At 39.7% G+C, this 10,308-nt stretch overlaps 2 protein-coding genes across 3 annotated transcripts in view; one reads left to right on the top strand and one right to left on the bottom strand.

Moving 5' to 3' along the window:
* The window catches only part of HBP1 (HMG-box transcription factor 1), an 18,028-nt gene extending 9,779 nt beyond the window's left edge, over positions 1 to 8,249 (top strand). For both annotated transcript variants that reach the window (XM_027890120.1, XM_027890121.1), the window contains exons 9-11: positions 1,913 to 2,242; positions 5,484 to 5,625; positions 7,117 to 8,249. In XM_027890120.1, coding sequence (XP_027745921.1) covers positions 1,913 to 2,242; positions 5,484 to 5,625; positions 7,117 to 7,134 — 490 coding nt within the window. In that variant the 3' untranslated portion in view covers positions 7,135 to 8,249. The remainder of the gene's footprint in view (positions 1 to 1,912; positions 2,243 to 5,483; positions 5,626 to 7,116) is intronic.
* Positions 7,443 to 10,308, bottom strand: part of COG5 (component of oligomeric golgi complex 5) — a 178,947-nt gene continuing 176,081 nt past the window's right edge. Inside the window, exon 22 of the mRNA XM_027890119.1 lies at positions 7,443 to 9,085. Coding sequence (XP_027745920.1) covers positions 8,971 to 9,085 — 115 coding nt within the window. The 3' untranslated portion in view covers positions 7,443 to 8,970. The remainder of the gene's footprint in view (positions 9,086 to 10,308) is intronic.

Below are 10,308 nucleotides of genomic sequence, written 5' to 3'. Positions count from 1 at the left end.
AGAGGTCTTGTCCAACATAAATTATTCTGAGATTCTAATGAAATAGTAAAGATTTTTTTCATACTATTTTGAGATTTCTAGGTTTAGTAGAATCCATCTTCTGCTATGATTTTAGCGCCTTTTTAGTGTCTGTTTTTAGTCCAGTTGCTTTTTGTTGGTTTGGTTTTGTTTGTTTTTTTTTTTTTTTTTTTTTTTTTTTTTTTTTTTTTTTTTTTTTTTTTTTTTTTTTTTTTTTTTTTTTTTACAATAGAAAAAAAGGAATTTAAAATGCTGTTTGCAGTTCAAGCCCTGGGAGTTCTTGTGTGATTTCAGTCTGGCATGGAGAGCGAGTTCAGATTCCTTGGCTTCACTCCTTTGCTGTCTGGGTTTTTTTTTCTTTTTACTATCTCCTGTTCTGAACTGCATACACACAGAGCTGTTAGAATCACTCCAGCTACATCTCAGTGAAGAAACTGGACTTCTGGCTCCTTACTAATCCTGCAGCCCAGCTGAATTCTGCCTGAACACTTCAAATTCCTTGTCTTTCTTTCTGGGCAGAAGGGAGTAAGTGACTGAGAAGGAAGTGTGCAGCAGCAGCTGTGGTTAACAGGACAGAAGAATTAAAAAACAAAATCGTGCTGTGTTATGGGAAGGAGATTAGGTATAGGGAAGGAGATAAGGAAGAGTGCTGGGCTGTTGTAGAACAGGGAGGTCGTTCTTCTTGTCTCGTGATAGCCTGCAAGGTTGTCAGCATTATCCCTTCTTTGATGTTTTGTACTTTTCTGAGGGATGATAAAAGCAACCCTTCAGGCTCCACTCTTCCTTGTTGTTCTGTCCCTCAAAAGGAACTACCTTTGCAGATTGGGGCTGGACTGCCACGTGCAGTTATTTCCTTGCTGGTAGTTACACTTTGTGTTCAGAAAAAAACCTCTTCAGAGCCCTTATTTTGGCCTTAAATTGTGCCATTATTAGCCACATTGAGCCGTGTGTGAGTGGAACCTTAGCATATGTCTGTTTTATGTTTGTTTTGTGGTGCTAACTCATAGTGTTTTAGATTTATGATTGAGTATCAGCTTTCCAAGTGTGTTTTCCCCATATAGTGTGCTTAAGACAGCATAGCCTGTGCTTCCTAGGCTGCATCTGCACACCTGGAAATGGTAGCAGATAGTCTGTGGAATTAAACTTCTTCTCTGTTGGTTAGAGGTTAATTGTGGTTGTCGGTCAACTAAAAATTGCAAGATTATTTGGAGGTCTAAATTTTATGGAAACAACTCATCAAAGCTGTTCGAATTCCTTGAAATGCCGAGGAATGTCGCGGTTTTGTCACCAGAGGGCAGGCGTTTGTCAGCGCTGCACCAAATGGTGCGACGTCACGGGGCTCTGAACAGTGGTCTTATCTCAGTGCAAGGTTTGTGTGTCACACAGTAGGTATTTAACTGCTGAGAGAAGTTACTTGCACAGTAATGCATGTAATTTATTTTAATTTAGTGCTTTCATATCTGTCCTTAATATGTATATGCAAGTGAGCTCAACGCTTATTCTTCCCACATCAGTACCTGTCCCTTTCAGTACCTGTCATTCACTGACCAGACTTGATTTATGGTAAGGACAGAAGCAGAAAGAAAGAAGTGTATTGCAGAAGAGGATGGAATTTGAAGACAGTGTATAGTTAATTGATACACAGCTGGGGAGTTGAAAGTACACAGCAGAATGTGAGAAGTTGCAGTCTGCCATCACATTGAAGAAAATACTGATTTATCTACCAGACTCTTGTGTTTTTTTTTCACACTGACATCTGCATCAAGCACAAATCACTATGTCACACAAAAGAGACCAGGATACTAGGAATGTAGTACAGTTGAAGAGTGAACAGATACTTTGGGGATTTTATGTGAAAATTACTCGATGGCTTTATGGTGTCTTTTTCTTGTAGTTACGATTTCACACCGATGGATTCCTCCGCAGTGTATGTGCTCAGCAGCATGGCCCGCCAGCGCCGCGCATCCCTGTCCTGTGCAGGATCAAACAATCAGGATGCTGAGAGATCAGAATGCAGCAGTAAAAACTGTGCCTCTACTGCATCGTCACCTCTTTCCTCCAATCCTTTGTACAGCAAAGCTGGCAAAAGCCACAGCTCAGGGACTGCAAGTACTGTGAGTGCCACTTCTCCAAACAAGTGCAAAAGACCAATGAATGCCTTCATGCTTTTTGCCAAAAAGTACAGAGTTGAATACACTCAGATGTATCCAGGGAAAGACAACAGGTAATTATATAAACTGTAGTTTTGGTATTAAGGTGAGCTAGCAGAATATCTCTGTCCTTCTGTGGCCTAAATTTTGCATTTAAAAATTTTAAAAAAAGCGTGTATTGTTTTAAGAACAAATTTTGGAAGATGCTAACATGAAGGGTAATTTAGGGGTGGACTGTAAATATTTAACAGTATGCAGTGAACTTGATACAAGCCAGTTTTGGCAAACTTAATTTCTGATAAAACATTTGGTAAAGCAACAGATACATGTATATATGTGCACCAGCAGAGTCACAAATACAGAACAGCCTTTGTTTTCACTGATGAGCGAGGAGGTGCTCTGCTTCTGTGCTGTAATGGAAAAAAGGGAATTTCTGGTTCTTCTAATACGTCTTGACATAATATTGGAAATTGTTCATGAAGTTAGAAGCATTTATTTCCAGTCTATATATCCTGTTGAATAATGGAGTACTGATTGTTAGGATATCTGAAAGATCTTAATCCAGAAGGTACATTGCCAAATTTTGCTTGCCCTAAAGGCATTCAGCAATCTGCTGAAACTTGCAGGAAGAGTTGTGTGACTGTGTGTTTGGGGGACGGGTCTTTGTTAATTTGTTCTTTTGTTCTTAATCTATATACATGTTCACTTCTAAATGTTTTTTATGAAGATCTCTAGTACGTATGTTTTAAGTAATATTTTGTGCTAATTATGCATGTATAAATAGAAACTAAAGCACTTGAACACGCGCTGATCTTGGATTTTTCAGTGTATGTAACATTATGAAAACTTTGCATTGTGACATAAAAATTCTCGTACTAAATCTGGTAAAAAAATTCAAGTTGACAGTGCTTTGAAAGGGTTTTGGCTATTTTATAATGTTCTCGTAAGGAGGCTGTAACTGCTATTGAGAAATAAAATCCTGACTTATAAATAGCCCATCCTTAAATCCCAGGCAGTCTTGTGTGTCCCAGTGATGATGTTCTGTAATGTTTATAGTAAGTTCAGTGAAGCAGATCTGCTGCCTTCACATTCATTGCAACTATCAGTGAGAAATGGAACAGAATATCAGGCAGGCAGGTTTATGATGGTTATACATTTAATTGAGAATGCTGATTTCAAAGGGATGCAGTGAACTGGAGCTGCAGCTGCATGGATGTGAAAATGAGCTGAATATTTCAGTGAGGAGGTTTACCTCGAAGGAAGGTGATGACAAAGTTACAAGTAAGCTTCAGAGAGCATTCACTGCTCACTGCCCCGTTTGGGAGGCAGTGCATTTAGGTGCAGTTTCGTGGCATCCATAAAACACAGTACAGCACTAATAGAGTTAGTGATAACTGATGGTGCAGAAATTCAGCTAATGTTGCTAAAGTGTTAGTGAGGCATTTATTTAGCTGCTCAGAGACAACTCTTTTTTTTTTTAATGTAAGTTTGTGTCATTTTCAGATTACTGAGATTACTACTACAACGTAGTAGTAATTTCTATACACTGGAGTTATGTTTGTTACAGTTACTTTATTTTTCTTACCTGTGTAAGAAAGGACAGAACTTGAGGTATTCAGAGTTCAAGGGTCTGTTTTGAGATAAAGCAGCTCTCAAGCCATGTGAGCCAGAGAGCTGTAAACACTCAAAGCACGAGTCAAGAGTCACATGATACTTAAATCTACTGTGGGCTGTAAGACCATGTTTGAGAAACTGGTGTTAGCGCTGCACTTGTTTATTTTCTAGATATTCTCACTGTAACCACCATTGGACTTAGTTGTGCATTCAGAAATCCTTGAATAATTTGAGTGGTGAACCTTCTAAAGAATTATTTGAAATGCAGAGAATTTATAGTGCATTTTGATTTGCTTTTCAGCAAACCTCCTCTCTCTGGGTCACCATGTTCTTTCCTGGGGGTATGAGTGACCCAATACAAACTGGTGACTCAGAGCAGACAGGTTTCTGTTGATTTGCCTCTGGACATTGTCAAAACATGAAAAATCTGCTGATTAAACTGGGGTGTGTTTGCTTCTGATGACAGACCAAAGATACTGTTTCTCAGTTAGGATATAAAACCAGAAATTCCATTGCCAAAGAGACAGGCTGTGCAAACGGGTTTGATGTTGATGGAATCTGGTGGCAGCTTGAGGAGTTTGCTCTGAGTGACAGCACAGGCAGCCCCAGTGCAGGCTGGGCTGTGCTCCCTGAGTGCTCTGGGGAAGTGTGAATGGTACCAAAAGGTCTTGCAGGACTCAAAATCCATTTTCTTGGTGTGGTGCAGAAAAACCTTCAGAATTGCTGTTATGTGCCATGTTATGGAAATCATTGAGGACACTCTACAGCCAGTTAGAAAGTCTATGAATAGCTTTGCTGCCAGCAAGGAACTTGTTCATGGGAGAAAGCAAGGGGCTTAGTTGTGTCCACCTTTTTCTTAAAGCCTATCATAGAACTCTCAGCACTGTAATCTGAAGCCAAAGTGTTCAAACTACTCATTAGCTTGTAATTGTCATTGATAAAAGAGCTGTTGTTCAGAGATTTTTGTTCAGCTGAAGGATGGAGTTAAAGCTTTAATGGGATATTGATCCAACATTTGGGAGTGCAGTTAAGCAATATGGCATGATAATATGGGAAAATGTTCTCAAAAGACCTAGAGTTTAGAGAGAGTAGGAAAGGAATTAATTTAGCTTCTGGAAATGGTGATAGATGTGTTAGAACAAATGGTTCCCTTTGCACGGGAATGGGAATTTACTACTGTGTTCTTCTCAGCATGGATTAAAGGTGGAGGAAGCTACACATATTGATTAAATAGAGATGGGGGCTTGCAGTTAATCAAATATTTGTTTGGCTGAGGACATATTCAGTTCATTGCCCTAATTATTAGAGAACATATTTTCAGCAAATCTGTCATATTATCTTTTAGCATGAAAGTAGAGCAAAACAAATGTGAGTTACCATTTGGTGGCAGTTTTTTTAACATCCCTATTTTGCTGGTTTATGCCAGTTGCTGTGTATTCAAATGTGCACCCTTTGAAATGTTAGAATGTGCATTGACCCATGCTCAGCTAACACAGAGGTCTCAGCTGTTTAACTCTTCAAAGAACGATGAGAATACAAATTTTTAACATGATTGTTAAAAATGCTAAGCTACACTTGATTTTTTCCTTGTATGTTATTCCCCCATTTAACTTCTGTCTTTTTTAAAGTTCTCAGATTAAAAAAAAAATCAGAGTATTTCTTAGCACCGTCCTGACCACACTGTAAACATTTATCTTGCAGAGCCATAAGTGTGATACTCGGGGACAGGTGGAAGAAGATGAAAAATGAGGAAAGACGGATGTACACACTAGAAGCCAAGGCCCTGGCGGAAGAGCAGAAACGTTTAAATCCTGACTGTTGGAAAAGAAAACGAACAAATTCTGTATGTTTGTTAAGCAGTCTTTTTCACTACGCACTTGCATGTGTTTGTACAGGTAGCTACAGTGGGGTTTGTGCAGTGTAAGCTGCATTCTTGGTAGCCCAAACCTTCTTCAGGAGAGGGTTTGTCTCTGAATATTTTATGGGAGTTTTGTGAATTCTGTTGGACTGAGAAGTGAGTGTGCTGTGAAATGTGGAGGAAGGGCACATGACCTTTTTTGTTCGATGTAACTGAGCTTATAAGGTTGTACCTAAACTTTTTTTGTTCAGTAAAAGCTTTAGCTTTTTCTATTTTTTTTACACCTTATTTATACCAGCATTTATGAAGATATCGAGGGAGCAAAACAATTTTTTCCTGGTGAATCCCTTTGATTTATGACTATGTTTAATTGTAAAATAAATACAGTAGATAACACTACTTCTGTAGGCAAATAAATTGTTTTCCACTTAGTAGAAAGCCATCAATCTTAGATTGTAGGTGCGGATTAGTAGGTGGTGGATGTATTAAGAAAGAGAACGACTTTCAAGCTGAACCATCATGTAAAGTGAACATCAAAAAAAAAAAGGAGATTCAGCTTGTTCAACCAGAGGAGTAGGTTGGAAGGAAAGATCACTGAGGTGCACAGAATGCCAAGTCCTTTCATCAGCCATTTTATGCCTGGGCAGGAGCTTGAAGTGTGGTGTGAACTTCATCTACGTGGTTGGTGAAACCATCCATGTGGTGTAAGATTTCATCCTCAAGTTACCCCCTTTCCTTTCATGTGTAAATGAGGCTGCTTTCTCAAGAGCATATGCAAGTGTTGCCTTAAGACTGAATAAGAAATCCTCCTACACTTAAGTTGCTTCTTTCTGCTGTACATTATGCTGGGTTTCCAGTCCCTTGTTGCAGAAGGTTCCACCAAATCCCAGCTGCTAGGAAAAAACTGGTTTTCTGTTCACTGCGTTCTGGTTTTATCAACAGTGTCATCTTATGTTAGATTTCCGTGTGAGTTTAGTTAAAATACTACTGTTTATTTTTTCTGCTTTTACACTACTGCAGTCTAGGGCTTTGGATGGTGAGATCACACACTCACCTGTGAGCTTCAGGCAACTCAGAGGCATTTCTGTGTAGCTGAGAGGAGTAGTGATAGTTGGGAAGGATGCCTTTCTTACACTGCCTTGGAGTAAGATTTTCCTTGTCCTTAGGGGCTTCCGGCCAAGGGAACAGGATCTGTAGAACCTCACTGATACATCAGGAAATGCCTTTTAAAATTATTTTAGTTCAGTGAACTGAACTGTTTGCAGCTTGGTTACCTTACTAAGTAATAACTGGTCGACTCCAGGCTGTGACAGAGAAGTCTTGATCTCTGGTTTTGGCCTTTTTGTTTTCTTCTGAATAACTGACCATTGAAGAGTACTTGTGGCTTTCAGACCAAGTGTTTTCTACTTTTAAGGTAAGGTCTGCTTCCCCTTTGCTTGGTAACTGCTAACCTGGTTTTCTCTTCTCTTTTCTCAGGGCTCACAACAGCATTAAGCCAGAATTTTTCTGTTAACTCTGTGTTTGCAAAATGGCTGTTGCTCAATGGCAAGAAGATGCAAGATCAAGGTCTTACTATTTGTTGTGACTCTGTGTGACCGTAAAATACTGGCACCATCAAGTCGGAAATGATCTGAGTGCAGATTTGCTTTTTACAATAGAACATTAAGTAAGCTAAAACTATCAGCATTTTAAACCAAATTGCCTTATTTTTCTTCCAAATTTCATATATGTATCAGGTAACATAGGCTTGAAAATGGATATCCTGTGGTGCTAAAGTACTTTAGAAAGAGGCGAAGGAGATGTGTATAAATGTTTATTTTTAAAAGAAAATGTACAAAAAGGGGAATTTTAAAATATGTAACAGCTGTTTATATACATTGATTCTTATTGCTAATTAATATGTATTGCACAACCGTATTATTAATTGCAATTTTGGGGCCTGGGGTTTTCTGAAATGGCAAAGTGTATTATCAGCCTCCAGCTTCCCAGCCTGCCCCGCTGCCAGCAAGTTACCAGGACATGTGGGAATGGAGAGCGTGGTGTGATGTAGCAAAGGAGCCGCTGCTTGGGATGCCACTTAAAAAACCCGTATCCACAAGGGAGATCTTTTTGCATCAGCTGGCACTACCGAGAGCTGTCATTTCATGGTGAAAACAATGGCCTGGGACAGGATGAAATGAAAAAATAGCGTTATCTCAAGAAAAATGGTGCTGTTGATACCATCACCATCATACTTATAACTCTGTGTTTTGTCTTTGCCACATATTCTACAATATTTTATTTTGCCATAAGACATCTTTATGGTGGGGGCAAACTTTGCACTTAACTATACGTGCAACACTTGCACTTTACTTTTTTTTTTCCCTCCTCCAACTGTCTAAAATTAGAGCAGCTGCATTAGGGTTACAATTTGCTTCTGCTGTGAACTTTTACAATCATGGCTTTTCCTGTACTAAACAGCTGTGCGTTGTTTTTTGTTTTGTTTTGTTTTGTTTTTTTAAGAATCACAACTGTAAATTTCAGTTTATGACACGTCTACATGATGTTGCCCCTAAGATTTTTGCACACTATATTCTTGTATATTATTTCAAATAAATTCATTAAAATTTGGTGTTGTGTGTTTATTATAAACAGAAGACTAATCACTAAGTCAGCCCTGCAGCAATGAGCACGTTCTGCGTGGAAGTCTTCATGTGAACCCATCCGAAGTATATTTTTATGCTTTGCCATTAGGAAGATGCTGAAGAATTTCAAATACTGATTTCAGGATTGGATAGTCAATGTTCTTTATTACAGTTTAAGCAAAAAGAGAGTGGAAATAAATATAAATAATTTCTAAGCAAGTAGCAGTGCAGTAGGGAATCATTTAGGTTAGTTATAAATATTTTTCCTTCTGTTAAAATCAGTGATTTTTAGATGGAAACTGATGATTCTAGCATTTCAGAAGTTCAGTTTTCTGAATAAGGCCAAAATGTATCCAACTGTTTAAAACTCTACTTGTAGGAAAAGAGCTGCTTCCTTATTCGAGATATTCAGCAATTATACTGTAATATTTGAGTTCTTATTTTACACTTTTCTAAATTCAAAAGGAATGCTCAAGATGCAGACTTACAGCACATAAAAGTTGTACAATTATTTCTGTACATGTTCCTGTAATGTGAAAGTAAAGCAAGAAGCCAAGTTTCAGAGATGAAGTAGGTAAACACATTTCACTGTAAAGCTTCTGTATTTGGGAATAATGTACAAGAACCGTAAAAACATTTGTGGCACCAAAGACGCCCGACTGTGAACGTGCCCATTCCGTATGTCAGGAGTGTTATCCAGGTGTGCTCACTGAAGGGTTGACATGGCTTTCTGCAGCAGCTGAACCATTATGGGGTAGACTGGTGCAAACTCCTTCCCCTCTCTCGTTCTGACTGATTGAACATAAGCTTCCAGTGCACCACTGAAAAAAAAAAAGAAGAGTAGCTAAAGCAATTAAGTACTGTAAATTCAGGATCTGCAACTGAAATTAATTGCCTTCTTCGCTCCTGCAGAATTTTCATCAGATGGTCCTTACTTGTCTCTGTGGAAGGAAGTGAGCAAGAAAGGCCTTGCAAAGCTCTACATAATTGTTTCATGATCTTTCTCTCCTTTCTTGCATGTTTTGAAGAGCAAACAAGTTAACATTTAAATAAGCAGCAGCACGTTGCAGATGGCTTGAAATGACAGCTCTGACGCACAGACTCGGGCACAGTGGCAACCTTTAGAAAGGGAGAGAACAGTCCCCAGCTGCTGCAGACGCCGAGAGTGCAACTTGGAGCGGGAAAACTGGGGCACTGGAGAACAACTGCGGTGCCCTCGGGTGATTTCCTGGCACAGCCTCTTGACCTGCCTCGGCCCGCGGGGAAACGCTGTGCTAACTACAGGCAGCCTGCGTGCGAGGTGCGGCTTGGACGTGGCTTTCTCAGACCTTGTCACAGGGTGTCACCCACAGAGTCCTCTGCTGGGAACTGCACAAATAAAACACTGCAAAGCTAAAAGGGGCAACTGTGATGACGTCTGTACATAATTTAACTTGCTTTACAACACAGGGCCACCTTTTAGCTAACACAGTATTGTTGAATGACAGCATATCTGTAAAACAAAGACTTTGCTGATCTGTTCACATTCCAACTTACTGTCTCATTAAGTAGGCCAAGTTAGTCTCGTCACACATAAATATGACTTCTAATTCAATTTTCCTCTCTTTTTCTGCTTCTGTTTCTTCGTGTAACAGATAATCTTGGGGTTTTCTTATAAAACTTTTTTATATTTGTGCTATTTACAGCAAAACTGTAGCATTAGGAAAACACATGCACAAACCACAGACCCCACTTCAAGTTGAGACTTGAGACAGCTCCTGGTACTTGGCTGTTCCTGTTCTGGTTGGTGACAGCTGCAGTGCTAATACAGAGCAGCCCTAATCATCACAGCCCTTCCCAGGCACTGTCCACAGGGCAGCAGGTCCTGCTGGTAACAGGAGCAACGGAGCTGCAAACGTCACTCTGAGTCACTGAGTGGGGGCATTCCTGGGTTTTGTCGCCTGCATTCCTTCATGGATGTGCAGGACACACCAGCACAGCTGGTCTGCCAGGGAGGGGGCCTGGCTTTTGGTAACACAGCAGGACCATTCCCAGTCCCGCTGTG

This window comes from Empidonax traillii, unplaced genomic scaffold, assembly GCF_003031625.1.
Source record: "Empidonax traillii isolate 1590-97213 ecotype Southwest subspecies unplaced genomic scaffold, ASM303162v1 scaffold277:size2070623, whole genome shotgun sequence".
Lineage (NCBI taxonomy): Eukaryota > Metazoa > Chordata > Aves > Passeriformes > Tyrannidae > Empidonax > Empidonax traillii.
The sequence above is the reverse complement of the archived record's forward strand: the minus strand, read 5'-3'. Positions and strand labels throughout refer to the sequence as shown.